General features: G+C 50.3%; 1 protein-coding gene across 1 annotated transcript in view; it reads right to left on the bottom strand.

The window, feature by feature from the left end:
• The window catches only part of GFRA4 (GDNF family receptor alpha 4), a 106,404-nt gene extending 96,793 nt beyond the window's left edge, over positions 1-9,611 (bottom strand). Inside the window, exon 1 of the mRNA XM_044428468.1 lies at positions 9,585-9,611. Coding sequence (XP_044284403.1) covers positions 9,585-9,600 — 16 coding nt within the window. The 5' untranslated portion in view covers positions 9,601-9,611. The remainder of the gene's footprint in view (positions 1-9,584) is intronic.
• Between the last annotated feature and the right edge of the window lie 5,094 nt (positions 9,612-14,705).

The following is a 14,705-nucleotide window of genomic DNA, read 5'->3' as shown; positions in this document are numbered from 1 at the left end:
ACAAATGGAAGCGGATGCTCGAGACCCGAGGACATTCGCAGAATCAGGGATTCTATAAACATTTCTTTTTTAAATATAAATAATAGGCAGCCCCCACCCCCACCAGAATGGCAGGAGCCCTTTAGTGCTGATCAAAGCATTTCCCTACGGGAAATGGGCACGGCCCCCCTCTCTACATCAGGCTCACAGCAAGGGGCAGAGGCTTGAAACTCCCCACCCCCACCTGAGCACATATCAGGATCAGGCCCCTGATACCTGCTGTTGATTTATCCCCAAAAGAGCCCCTTTCGCCTAATTGCCCATTTCACAGTGAGAATCACCCTAGCTTGGCCTGCGGACTAGAGAACACTTCCAGGACCCTGTCCCCACCCGCCACCTGCTCAAACAGACTTCGTTTTTATGTGGTTCCATGAATTAATTCTTGCCAAGCACAACAAATGACCAACAATGATGCATCCAGTTCATAAACCCACAGTGCTTAAAAAATGTAAAACTTATTCTAGAATATGAAATGCTCTGGCATCAAACACGAGCTGCTGTCACAAAGAGGAGTATCCGAAACAGCATGCATAAATGTTGTAAGTTCATATAAAAGCCGTATGTTTAAAATCTATAAATTTATAAATGGGATGCACACCTGTTGCTAGTCTTGCTTTGGAGTCCTGTGTCTTATGTATCATATCACCTACATAGTGTATTCTTAGCTCCACAAAGGCCTCTCCGTCACCGATTTCAAAGCCAACACCAAGTATGTGAGTCACCTCTGAGTAGTCATGTCTACAGACACACCTGTAGGCTGCAATTCTATGCATGCTTACCTGGGAGCAAGCCCTAGAGAATTTCATATGTTGCTGCCATCTAGTCATCTCCGATTTATGGCAACCCTATGAACAAAAGCCCTCCAAAATATATTGCCTACATCACTGAATTCAGCATGATCTCAAGGCAATTCCGCATAGGATTGCACAGCCAGTCTTTGAGAGATCCTTGGAGAAAAGCGATGCTGAACTCGCATTAGGGTTTTTAACTAGGAATCCTAAGCAGAAGGATATAGGAACAGATTAAAGGATAGCAACTTTCCCAGGGCAGATCACAAAACACAGAGATCACCCCTAATAAATAAAGGTACTCTGCGCATTCTCTGTGCACACGTGAAGACCCAACCCAAGTCTGGCCAGATCCCTGGCCAGATCCCTCCATGGATGGAACATTAGGGCTCTTCCCAGGATCCCCAGGGCTCTTCCCAGAATCCTTTGCCACACAGTGGGTTTTCTTCATGGCTGTGCAGAGGTACCCAGCAGGCAAAGTCCCCCTGGGACCAGAAAGTTTGGAAACCACTCCAAAAGGAAAGATATTCAGGCTCATTCCAGATCTACGAGTCTCTAATTCTTGGATCTTTTGTCTGCCTTTGCTTTTGATTGTCACCTTGTCGCTGCTATTTCAGGGAAGACGCAACTTCACAAAGAAAGATTAGAAAGTCTTCGAAGAATTGCCCAGCAGGTACAGCTGAAGACGAAGCAGAGAAAACCGGCTGTCAGGAAAAATGCCAGCACAGGCGCTGAGCACCTTGCGTTGCAACTATTAACAGGCCCCGCTACTTGTGTAGGCACTAATTTGAGCCGGGACAAAGCAGAAACAAAGAGAGTTCGACAGCAGCATTTTTCCTGTAAAAGCGCCAGCCTAGGAGGCAACGCATAAACAAAAGCTACCCATCTCGGCCTTTTCCTGTGGCAGGGAAATGTTTTGTGAGAGGATGCACAATTTAACAACAACACTGTAGACAGATGCTTTGATATCAGAAGCATAAAAAGAGCATGATATGCCATGAAAATAAGGTGTTTCTTCTCGCGAGCAATGCCGCTGTCCATTCAAAATCAACCCAAGGTGAATTTTAGAGCAGGGCATGGCAGGCTAATATACCAGAACCTCTAGGATCCACCAACCGGACTCCAGTCCAGCAGGAATACACACAACGTTTTTCTACACGAAACATTTACTGTGCGCTCAGGATCCCTTGACTGCGGAACCTTGTAGGTGCTCAGCATGGCCACCCTTCCGAGAATCTCCTCCAGCATTTTATAGTCAGTTTCATGGCCTTGTTTTAGAGCGAGGAAAATGCAATATTTTCCTGAGAGTCTTCCTTCCGTGCTACAGAAGCCTTCTGTATACTCACAGTTCTTCAGTTGTGCCACCTTGCGTTGAGCAAGAAAACATATGGAGAAGCAGAGAGGGAACTGCCTGAGGGGAAAGGAACACACCTCTCTTGTGAAGGATGCGCTAATCCTCTTGCAGAGGAAAATTACCTTAACCTGCAGGATATTTTAGGATGGGATTGCATTGTCAAGGGCACGGGGCTGCGGCGGCAAGTTCTTCCTTCCCGCTGTGCAGATCTCAATATTTTCAGTGTTTGGTTTCTCAACATGCTGATGGAGGCAGGAGATGAAGAAATATCTATCTATCTATCTATCTATCTATCTATCTATCTATCTATCTATCTAAACATTTATACGCCGCCTGTTTCGCCATGGCATTTCTTAGCTGCTAACAACAAATGTGCCATGTAATGACGTCAGGAGCCAGGCTGATTCCCAGCGGATGTTACAGCGGATGATACCTCCCCTTCTCGGCACCAACGCCCATTCAGACAAAGCTTAAGCACTGTTTCCGTCCAGTGATTTCAATGGGAACAGCATGTACTCAGTGGTTTCCCATTGAAGCCAATGAGATTTAAAACCGCTTCTCTTTGGCTAGTTCTTCATCATCAATGTAATAATAATAATAATTTCAATTGATGAATTATTTTATAGCCAATGCTCACAGGGTGACATGTAAGACTGAAAGCCACTGATCACATCCTCAGATTCCATTTTAAAACAGTAACCCTCTCCTCTCTGGAGGATGAGGAATCCCGATATTTGCTTTTCAAGAGAACATTTAGGACCGACGGAACCTCCAGGACCAGGAGCAAGAAGCTTTCCTGAGTAGGGGATGGGATGGATGAAAGTATAAGGAGCGCTCTCTTGCCTTCTCGCATGTCCAGCTGTGCTCGGCGCTAGGGTCTCCTCACGTCAGTTGGGAATCCACCCCATAATCCCCTGAGCTTGAGTGTGCTCCAATGATTAGGACTGTGTCTGCACATTTGTGATTTTTCAGTGTAATTTGTACAATCATGGAGGCACGGCCACAGAATTCCAGCCACAAGCTATGAATTCAAACTATGGTGCTGTAAGAGTACTTCCATCTTTTGTCAAGCCACCAAACAACTGTCTTTCTGGTTCTTTCTGGTTGTAATGAAGGAAATCAACCCTGACTGTTCTTTAGAAAGGCAGATACTGAAGGTGAAACTCAAAGACTTTGGCCACCTAACGAGAAGGAACAACTCCCTGAAGAAGAGCCTGATGCTGGGAAGGATTGAAGGCAAAAGGAGAAGGGGGCGGCAGAGGATGAGGTGGCTGGATGGGGTTACTGGGGCGGTGGGTGTGGGCTTGGGGGGACTCCGGGGGACGGTGGAGGACAGGAGGGCCTGGAGGAATGTTGTCCACGGGGTCATGATGCGTCAGGCATGACTTTGTGACTAAACAAAACACAAAAAGGTTGCAATGACAACCCTGAAGATTTGAGCACCTGGCCTTGTGAAGGCTCAGGCACGGGTGGATGTACATGCACGGCAGCCAAACTTTCAGGTTTCACTTGCTCCTCTTCTCTCTACGGCCAGAAGCCAAACAGATCCCGCAGATCCACAAACTTGCTCAGGACGCTTGATTTGCTCCATCAGTCCAGCTCATAGGTCTGGATTTACTTGATGCACAGAACCAGTGGGGAGCCGGTGCAGGAGTTTAAACTTCGGCTGGCTTTGGTCAGCATTTTCATAAGCTCTGTTATGGGTTCAGGAAAGGATGGTAACTAACCTTCTTGGGACCAGGCTGTCTGAAGGACAGCCCTGGCCCACATGTACCGACCCGTTCCTTAAGATCTGAGTCAGAGGCCGTTCTTAAAGATCCCTCCCCCAAAGAGGTGAGCGGGATGACAGGCAGGGGGTTCTCTTTGGTGGTTACCCCTCACCTCTGGAATTGGCTCCCCAAGGAAGTTTGCCTGGCACCTGCTTTCCTAGTGTTTTGGCACCCGGTGAAGACTATTATTTATTTATTTATTTATTAAAACATTTCTATGCCGCCCCTTGCCAAAGCCTCGGGGCGGCTTACAACACAATAAAATACAATAAAATACAAAAATAACAATATAAAATTAAAATTAACAATAAATAAAAAATATAAAAAAAGTCGCCCTGACTATCCCATTTTCTAGGTATTTTAATAATTAATTAATTATTTAATTGTATTTATTTATTTAAAGCTTTTATGTACAGTCCACTTCAAACTTCTCAGGATGGTATTACAATAAAAGCAACACAATGTAAAATAGAGCACAGCATCCAACTTCCAGTAAATAAAACCCTGCTTAAAACCAGTTAAACATTAAAATGATGGGAAAATATGTGTGTGTGTGTGTATGTATGTGTATATATATATATATATAGAGAGAGTATGTTTTATATTACACATATTTTAATTGATATTCTCAGCTGCTATACCTGTCCTCATTGTAACTTTGCTTAATTTTATGGACTCTTTTACTTTATTGTTGATTTTGATGGAATGTACCCCACCCTCATGAGGGCTTCAGGCTGTGGTCTATAAAGTTAATAAATAAGTACATCGACAAACAGGGGTGCCATAAGAGTGCTGTGAGCAGAAGGGGTGGCCAGGCTGGTGGACGTCAATCCCCAGCGACAGTCGTGTGCAAGACAAGCTAGGCTTCGTGCCATGCAGGAAACTGACAGACCAGGGCCGGGCAGAATTTTTTTTTATTATTATTATTAGAACATTTCTATGCCGCTGGGCCCCTTTCTTGGCACCCCCTCCCCCAATATAAAAATAATTAACATGTTCTTAGAGGCAGCTGGAATTGTTGTGGAAAAGGTTTTGTTGGGTCAAGAACTGTGGGTTCGAAGAAGTGTTTTGAGGTTCACTTCTGCCGTGAACTCAGTCTTTTGGGTACTTGACTTGCCCTCTGCCATGCCTCCCATGGCAGCCATTTTGTGCTAGTGCCCAAGACAGTTTCTCCAATTACTTAATGTGCCCAGGGACACAAAAGGCTACCTGCCCCGATGTGGACCAAGTCAGATCCTCGATCTGTCTGGCTCCCCAGCAGCAGTGATTCTCCACGAATCCAGACAGGAATTTTTCCCAGTTCTGCTTGGAGAATTTATTTATTTATTAATTTAAAACATTTCTATGCCTTCCCCATTGCAACAAAGCCTCGGGGCGGCTCACAAAGAATACATCAAAGCATACATAAATAATAATAATATAACAATTTAAAAGAAAAAAAAACATTTAAAACCCCCCAGTGCATTCTTGGCTAAAAATTTTAAAATCCTAATTAATTCAATAATTTAGCAATTAAAATGACATTTGAATAAAAAGGTCTTCACCTGGTGCCAAAAAACAAATAAGGACGGCACCAGGCGGACCTCTCTGGGAGCGCATTCCATAGATGGGGCGCCACCGCAGAGAAAGCCCTCCTCCGGGTACTCGCCCTCCTAATATTTGCAAAGGACAATTAAAATAAGTGCAGAAAAGGTGACCAAAGTTGCAATTTTATCTGTGTTTGGACAGCTGGGCCAGGACATGCTGGGAGCAGCAAGCCTTTTCCTGTCTAAACATGTGAAGGATTGCTCCTTAAAATGATTAAGGGGCTGGAGCTTCTCCTCCATGAGAAGAAGCTGAGATGGTTTAGCTTAGAAAAATGGTGAGGAAGGGCGGAAGTAAGCAAGGTGTACAAAATGCTGCCATGGTGTGGAGAAGGTGGCGACGGAGATCCCTCCCATGTTCATAATTCCAGAATTAAGTGTGGTCATCCCATGAAGGTAATCGGTGGGAGATTCAGGACAGATCAAGGGAAGACTTCTCTATGCTTCCTTCTTCCACAAGACACAGAATAATAATGGGCTTAAGCTACAGGAAGCCAGATTCCAGCCGGACATCAGAAAGAACGGATGACCCAGGCAGGTGGAGGGTTCTCCCACCCTGGAGGTATCCGAGAAGGATGCTTTAGCTTGGAGTCCTACACTGAGCAGGGGGCTGGACCTGATGGCCCTCTGGCCACTTCCAGCACTACTCTCCGATGATTTTATGAAACAGTGCCGAGTTAATGTATGGATCTCACCACAGGATGTGGTGCAGGCCACCAAGATGGCTGGAGAAATGCTTGGAGAAGAAGGCTATCACTGGCGACTCGTTCTGTGGTGCTCCAGTTCCACAGGCGGCAGGGACACCAGGTGCTGGGGAACATGTGCAGGGGCATGTCATTGCACTGCTCTACTGCTTGTGGGTTTCCCAGGGTTGACCACTGTGAACAGAACGGGCCGGATGGACCATTGGTCTGATCCAGCAGGACTTTTCTGATGTTCTTCCGGGATGCAAGGACTCGACAGCAAAGCGGGAGCTCTGCCACTGGGCTGCGACCCTCCCAGATGCCTGCAGGATGGGACGGAATGGTTCCCAGTCCAACAGGGCCATGGCAGACCACCGGGGTCCCTCCAGACTGCAGCTCCCAGAATCGCTGACACTGAATCACGGCAGTGACAACTTATGGGAAGCACCTGGAGGCTACCGGCTGCCTACCCTGATGTATGGGGCAAAAAGAAAGAACTGAGCCCCCTTTCCACACGTTTTCCCCAGCCCAAGTTGGGCTTTTCAGAGCCACCATTTCCCCCTGGTGGTCCAGGGCAGCCAGTATTTATGCTAGAAGACCCTGTGTCTACTCCAGAGTAAAAAAGAGAGCCATTGCTGCCAGATATGGATTTAAGGTAATCTTTGCTTTGCCCTAAACCTCCACACCCCTCAGTACATCCTCAGGAATCCATAGGAAGTGGGCACGATTCATGCCTCTACCAAGTGCGCACGAGGCTGTGGAAGACTGCCCTTCCACACCTTCCACAGGCTGGTCCCTGCGCGCTGGGAACCACAGAGTCCTCCTTCCCACAGCTGTTGTGCGATGTAGAACGACTTGCCGGCAGTTTTCAGAGTCGCATGGGTTGGTTTAGCACAGTGTTCCCATCAGCCCCAGCCAGCCACAGGTGGGAGATGGAGTCCAGCACAGCTGGGAAAGAGCCCCAGGATGGGACAGATTGGCTCAGTGCCCCTGATCACCAGAATTACACGCTCCTGGATTCATGTGTGGAATCTCCAGTGTGAAACTGAGCGTGGGCAGAAGCTCTTGGACCAGGGAAGAGTCAAGTCCAGAGCCTGGTTCTCCAGGAAGCCACTCAGTGACCTTAGGGCAGTTGCCATCTTTTGCCCAGCTTGCTGTGAGCAGGCTGCCCTGAGTACCCCATGGGAGAAAGGCAGGATGCAAACACGGCCAGCACAGCAGCAGAGTTTTGGGTGTCCTGGAGAAAACCCGTCCGTCTCTAGACCATCATGACCTTTCCTTCAGCTTTGCCCTCTGGTTGGTCCAGCAGCCCACCGGGAAGGACAGACGACCGCATCAGTTTTGCCTCTTCCCATGCTTGATTCTTCCAAAGTCTCAAGTACTTCCCATCCCATTCATGAAGAAATGAGCCATCCTTAAGAAGTTCTTCTAAAAAGCCAAACTGGAGTGAAATTTTCACCCATCTGCACAGGCCAAAAATTAAGACCGGCACTGCTGTTCCCGGGACAGAGGGATCCCGTTGAGTTTCCTATCATGCAGCTGTTCAGAAAAACAAGGTTGCAGCCCCAGCTCAGAACTAGGAATGCAGCCGGATGCTCGGGGGGCTGAAGCAGTGCAGGCTTTTTGAAGAGCCAAGCATGGAAAGACCTCTGCCTCGATGGACCAGTCGCTCCGTTTCGTTTTCTCCCCTCTTCGGTTTTTCAAACTGCATGTTCCCCCACCCCAGTTATGAAGTACGGGGTGGCTTTTGGCAAGCTCCTATCAAAACCGGAACCACACGGAATCTGCAGCCAACCCCCGCTCCTTGCCCACTCATGGCTCCTTCGCAGAGGCAGCCTCATCCCCCGGGTGGAACTGCAGGGCCACCTCACCCCAAACCCTTCCCACAAAACACACCAGGCGCAGGGACGATCCTTCGGAAGGAGGTGCCATGTGGGGGAAGGCACACTGCCTGCCACATCTCGGAAATAATATTTTGACAAAGCTGAGTTAAACTTGCAACAGCTTATACCAGGGTGTTCATTCTTTTCAGCACTGCTGTTGGACTCCCACACTGATCACCGAGCATCTAAACACAACCGTGCCTCTCTCTGCGCATGGAACACACACACACACTCCCCTCCTCTCCAGACCATGGTGTCTGCATACAAGGAACCTGGGTCTGGGATTGGGAATTAGCTCCTGCAATCCACCCCTCAGGATAAGGAGGGGGGTCTTGCCTCTCTCTCCCCACCACCAGCCTCTGCTTTTCCACATGAGAAAACCCTTCTGCACAGCAATGAAAAGCAGAGGGTTCAATGCCGGCAATTCTAAGGAGTCAAGCGGAGGAGGAACAGCCAAGGTTTCAAAGCAGCCAGAGCTGTTACTTCAGTCAATGACATAAGTGATTGTGCACAATTAAGAAACAAGATCGTGTTCTTTCCCTGGAACTTCCAGCAAGTGTGGAAGCCTGTATGCAATTTGAAGGGGGTGGTGGAGGAAGAGGGAGCTGGAGAGAGAGAAGCAGAGAGCGAGAGAACCCTTTCTCCATTCTGTCAACTCCAAAGTCCTCAGTGGCAACCTGGACAACTTGGGTGTCGGAGGACAGTCCAAATGCCCTGATCCAAAGTGCGTGAACTTGGAAGGCCGCTCAGGAGCAAAGCAGTGAGGTTTCCTTGAAAGTAAACACATGCGGTGCTCCCCCTATGAGACCCCTCGGTTTGGACGGGATGCGTGCGCATCAAATAGGATTTTCAGTGCTTGGGTCCAGTGAAGCAAGCTCACCCACTCACCCCTCCGAAAAGCAGAAATAAACCAGCCACTTGCTTTGAAAGAGCAATTATCTGTCGCTAGCGACCACATGAAGCCAGATGAAAAGAATGACTCCCATTTAATTTCCTTGAGGGTCACAGGCATTTCCATTCTGTGTTCGCCCCCTCGTCACCCACTCAAAAGCCCCCTTCGCCCACACAATCAGGCCGCTGAAGAGTGGCAAATGCAGGCGGGGGGTGGGGGGGTGGGGGGGAAATTGACCTTTCCATGCATGCTCATTGGGAGGGTGATTCAGGCAATCAGAAGGAGCTGCGTGGGGAGCGATCTGTCAGATCCACCGATTCCTGGGGAAGCTCGCCACCTCGCAAGCTCCCCTCTCTGGACCTGGGACCCGGACCCAGGCCACTGTCCCTGAAGCACAGGCGCTCTCCTCCCGGGCCGGCCCCTGCCCCTACGGACAGGTCCAGGGCGAGTACAAAAGGGAGCCGTGGCTCACAGCTCACGGGAATCCAGCACACCGCCGGGCAGGCATTAATGATCCACGAACCATATGCCACGCTGGCGGCCGATAAGTCTGGCACTGGGAAGTCACTCCAAGCGAGCTCTCGCCCACTCACCTGTCAGGATCAGCATGAGAAGATACAAGATCCCCTTCATCCTGGGCATATTCCCGGGCCTGTCCTCCGATCTGGCAGTGGCTTGCGGAGAGGACAAGTCAGCACCCGGTCCTTCAGTCCCAAATGCCGACGAATCCCACACCGCTCTCCTGGCTCCAGCCTCGCTCCTGGCTTGGAAACATCGCTGCTGCCACCCAGCCCAGCCCGATAGATCCCGGTTGCCAGGCTCAGAAGGGCTCGCGCGGGTCCCTACTGCTGCTCATCTCTCCCTAACTTCCAGATCTAGTCTAGCGAGTGGGTCGCCTCCGTTCTCCCGTGCAAACTTCTTGCAGGAGGGCGGCAGCGCCCGGGCGCGGGTGCAGGTGCAGGTGTGCGTCCGCGTGAGCGGCGAAGCGCTTCAGGATTCCAAGGCGTGATCCGTTGCCCTTTCAGGTCTGCTGAAGTTGACCTCCATGGCACCCCCGCTCCGCTCGGGGTGGGGGGCGCGCTCTGGAGCGGATGCGGCTGGGTGGCTTCCCAGAGCGAGGTCTGGCTGCTTCTCCTTGCAGCCCTGAGCTGCTTTCTGCCTGCCTACTTCCTAAATGCCGCTTCTCTCTGCCTGGCCACGAAACAGCTGGAGCATTCTTAAAGCGACAGGAGCAGCCAAGCTCTCCCAGGCGTGTGCCTGCAAACCCCCGCCACAAACTCCGCAGACTTTTTCGCCTCCGTCTGTGCACCCGGCATTTGTCCTGCCGCGATGAGAGGCGCCGCGGCTGGGGTTGCCGGAACAGGATTTCTGTCAGTCATGCATGGCTGCCGGCTGCAAAGACTATGGCGAGCGGTTCCGAAGCGGCACGGGGGGCACGTGGGGCTGCTCCCAGCCGCGCAGCGAGCCCCGGAGTGCTTTCCCCGTGTCTGCCCGCAGCTTTGCAAAGCGGCGAATTCAGTCCTGCATCAAGCACGCACGAAACAAAGAGGAGTGAGATGCACGGAGGGCTGCGGGGCGGGAAGGCGAGCAGGAGCAGGGAGGCGAGCATCTCCTGTTTTGCGTCTGGGTGAGATTTTACTGCACGTTCTCAGCGCTGGGCTTGGAAATGGCCGCGTGCGAGAGGTCACGCTGGCTGTTTGATGGCTCCTGACCGAGAGCCTCCGTCTGCTGTTCCGGAGCGCCGTGTTTGTCCTTCTGCCTGTGTTTCTGGGTGGCGTTGTGCAGTGTGGCCAGCCTGGGCCAGAGCTTGACTCATGACTGGGGAAGGCAGTGGGTTCCTGGTGAAATCCGTGAGCACACCCCATAGCCTCCCCGCTTTTTGCCAGATCGTGTCCCCCGGAGGCCCTCTGCAGTTCCTCGCCATGTGGCATGTCATGAAGGGCCAGACTTCCCTTCACCTTGCTTGCCATCCGAGCACTGCCCTGCGCGTGGCTGTGGTCATCCCTCCGGGGCACCCCTCGAGGAACTGGTCCAGCCTGGGGAAAGGCAGAGACTTTTGCTCCTGGAGCATTCGCTGCTGTGTGAATGCAACAGGCAGGGGCTGCAGATTCCTTTACACTGGTCCTTGTAAGATGCGTGCACCACCAAGCATGAGTGAGTTGAGCAGCAGGTTGTAGCTGGGGTTAGATTTTGCCATGGCTGGAGAGCAGGCACCAAATCTGGTAAACAATGCTTGGTGACAAAGGCAGGGTAGCGACCAGAAGATGGGCTGGAGGTGGCTGCTGAGTTGAGGAGAAAAAGGACCAAAGGGCCGGGGCTGGGATGGCAGGGCAGGGCAGGGCAGGGCAGCAGGACAGGGCAGGGCAGGGCAGGGCAAGGCAGCAGGGCAGGGCAGCAGGGAAGGCAGGGCAGGGCAGGGCAGGGCAAGGCAAGGCAAGGCAAGGCAAGGCAAGGCAAGGCAAGGCAAGGCAAGGCAGCAGGGCAGGGCAGGGCAGGGCAAGGCAAGGGGGAAGGCAGGGCAGGACAGCACGGCAGGGAGGACAGGGCAGGGCAGGGCAGGGCAGGGCAAAAATTATCTGAGATGGAATAAAGGGCACCTCTAGAGCCATTTCTTTCATGCATCTCACCACATGGCCAACAACAACGGCCATGGTCCTGATCCTCCAAGAACCAAGTGTCCCACACTGGGCAACATGTGCGAGGCAAGACCTCTGCACAGCTTGGATGGCCGACTGGTCACTGCCTGTGCTTGCAAGCCATTGTGAGAGGGAGGGCACCGTGGCCCAACGCGTCCCTGAAGGGTGGGCCATTGGTAATGTGCTCTCTGCCTAACTGCTTTTGCAACTGCCTGTTAAGTGCTAGGCCATTCTGCCTTTTAACTCACGCTCAAAGCCCATGACATAACCCATGTGATCTGCAAAATGTGGAAGCAACCACTTCCCTTGGGTGGCTTGGAAATTTAGCTAAGTCCAGGTTTTGAATTAATTCAATTTTCTAAGGAAAAATATAAAGGCAAAACAGGGGGAAGAGAGTGAGAGTGCACAATAGAGGAAAATCCTTCAAACAGCTTTCCTGTCCCTATACTGAGCCGTCTGAGATGGCATGCAGAGAGCCAGAGGCTGGGTTCAGACAATACAACAAGCCATGATTGTTTTTTACCATTGTTGTTCTGTGGTGTTGTCTGAATCCAGTCATGGCATTTCACTGTGGTAACTTTGGGCTTTAGAAATCACAATAAGAAACCATGGTTTGTTCTATGGTTTTTCTGTACCACTATGGCTTGCTGGGTTCTCTGAATTCAGGATTGCAGTTTCCACAGTCATGGAATGCAATGATCATAGAGTCCTCTGGCAAGAGTGGCAACTTCAAGAGCCACTCCAGCCATCTAGCCCTTGTGTGTGGACCAATGTGGAAGATACAGGAGATATAGGCAGCAGGTGATGCCCCTTGGAATTTAATTTCAGACTCGCTGGTTATGGGATACTTGCCAACAGCAGGAGGACTGAGTGGAGAGGATGGAAACCATGATACAGTGGAAACCATTTGATTTCCAGTCATGGAAAAACACCCCCTACAAACCATGGTGACCCTGTAGGATTGCTTGTTATTTTGTGTAAACACAGCCAAAGTCTTGCTATGCAGCCCCTGGAAATCACCACAAGTTTTATCTATTTATTTAGAGTATTTGTATGCCGTCCTTTTGCAGAGCCTCAGGACGGCTTACATAAATAAGAAAAATAAAACATAATACAAATAAAATGCAGATCCACCCTGGCTGCAGATTCAAACCTATATAGCTAATGTTAAAAGTTATTAAAATATTGTTGAAATAAAAAGGTCTTAGCCTGGCGCTGAAAAACAAATAACGACGGTGCCAGGAGGACCTCTCTGGGGAGTGCATTCCATAGGCAGGATGACAGATCCTTTGTATTCCCCATAGTATGACCAATCCTTTGTATTCTCATGCAGCTGAGTGGCTCTCCCTGCAGTGCCAGCTTCCTTGCCCCTTGGGGGATGGCTCGGCTTCAGGACGCACAGCCTTACCTTTTGTTGCTGTCCATAGAGTGATAGCTCAAGCTCTTTTGCACAATTCTAGCTTTGCTGAGCTGGAACCAACTAGCCCCTCTAACATGTGAGTTCAGCAGTGTTACGAACGGTGGGATTGAGAGGAGCTCTGTTAGACTCCATCCCTCCAAGCATTGCTGGCCGCCCTCTTGGGCTCAGCCTGATCTTCCAGAGCAAGCCAAACTTCAAGGAAAACCCCTCGTTGCGCAACCGGAAACCTTTGGCACCGGGTGCAATTGCACAAGGTGGACCAGAGTCTGCGGAGCCAAGCCCAGGGAATCCGGCAGACCGACTCCTGTACAGGTTCCTCACACATCTGTAATGCAGGGGATTCTTGCTTCACATGCTTTTCAGGTTGGTCAGCTGTACATCACTGATACAGAAATGGAGCTCATCACACACGTGTGCAGAACTGCCCATCTCCACGAACTGCTTGTGTTCTTTTCAACGGACTTCACTTTCTCAGAAACACATGAGGCAGCTCTCAGTCTTCCTAGCAACATGTAATCGGGGGGGGAAGATGGTTTCTCTCAAATTGCCCCTTTCGCAGGGAACTCTGCATATGCTCTGACACCCACGATTCTCTTCTAGGTATCCGTATGCATACACACAAGCGAAGCTAGCTTGACTGTACTGATTCCATTTGGAATCATCCATGTGATGATTTATTTCCTCCGTTCCCCTCTTTTCTTTCTAGATGGGCAGGTAGGTGGGTGGCTTTAAAAGGGGATTCCCCACCTTAGCCTTCCCCACACGCCAGACTGCACAGTTGCTAAGTTACTCTTTTGTTCTTGGAAATATCACACAAGTTTTTCCTTTGTGCCTTCTGGGCTGTGGGCAAGAAAATCAAAGCAAATCAAAGCGTCCTTGTTATTTTTTCCCAGAGCTCGGCTGAAGCGAGAGGTCATCTGCAATATGGCTGACAATCAGCATCCGGCATCCGGCTTGTGGTGGCAGCCGATCAGCAAGGCTTCCTCCTTTACGGAAAACCAGGAAGAAGAGCTCCACCAGCAGGGAAAATTCTTCTCTCACCTTCAGATCTGGAACCGGAGGTCACAAGGATGAAGGGGGAAACAGGCCAATTTTATGCTGTCCAATCAGGAGGGTCGTGAGGGACAGCCGAGGGTCTACCCACCAATGAGTCTGGTGGCTGAGTGACATGGGAGCCGTGTAATCCAGGAACCTCCAAGGAAAAGGAAGGTCAACACAGGGAATCACTTGGGGAAGATGGAATGTGAGAAGGACAGGGCTGGTGAAGAGAGCGGCCGTATCTCTGGGGCAGAGGGCTTGCCTTGCTGCCAAAGGTCAGCTTGCAAAAGTTCATCTCTGGTAGCATCTCCAGGGGGCTTGGAAAGAACCTTTCCTGGAATCCCAGGAAAGCTCTGGGCCCGTCCCTCTCCAGGCCAGATGAACCCGTGTCCTGACTCAGTTTCTGGCAGTCTCTGGTGTTCAGAGTTTTATTTTTTATTTTTTTGCTGAATTTTTTTGCTTCAATAGCCTTGAAGTTATAAGAGCCAAGCAGGGCTGTCATGGGTATGGCATTCTGGAGGTCCTCCATTCCTAGGTTCACCATAAGTTAGAGACAACTTGATAGCACACAAGAAGAAGAAGAAGAAGAAGAAGAAGAAGAAGAAGAAGAAGAAGAAGAA

This window comes from Varanus komodoensis, unplaced genomic scaffold (assembly GCF_004798865.1).
Source record: "Varanus komodoensis strain SLA01 unplaced genomic scaffold, ASM479886v1 scaffold2, whole genome shotgun sequence".
Classification (NCBI taxonomy): Eukaryota; Metazoa; Chordata; class Lepidosauria; order Squamata; family Varanidae; genus Varanus; species Varanus komodoensis.
The sequence above is the reverse complement of the archived record's forward strand: the minus strand, read 5'-3'. Positions and strand labels throughout refer to the sequence as shown.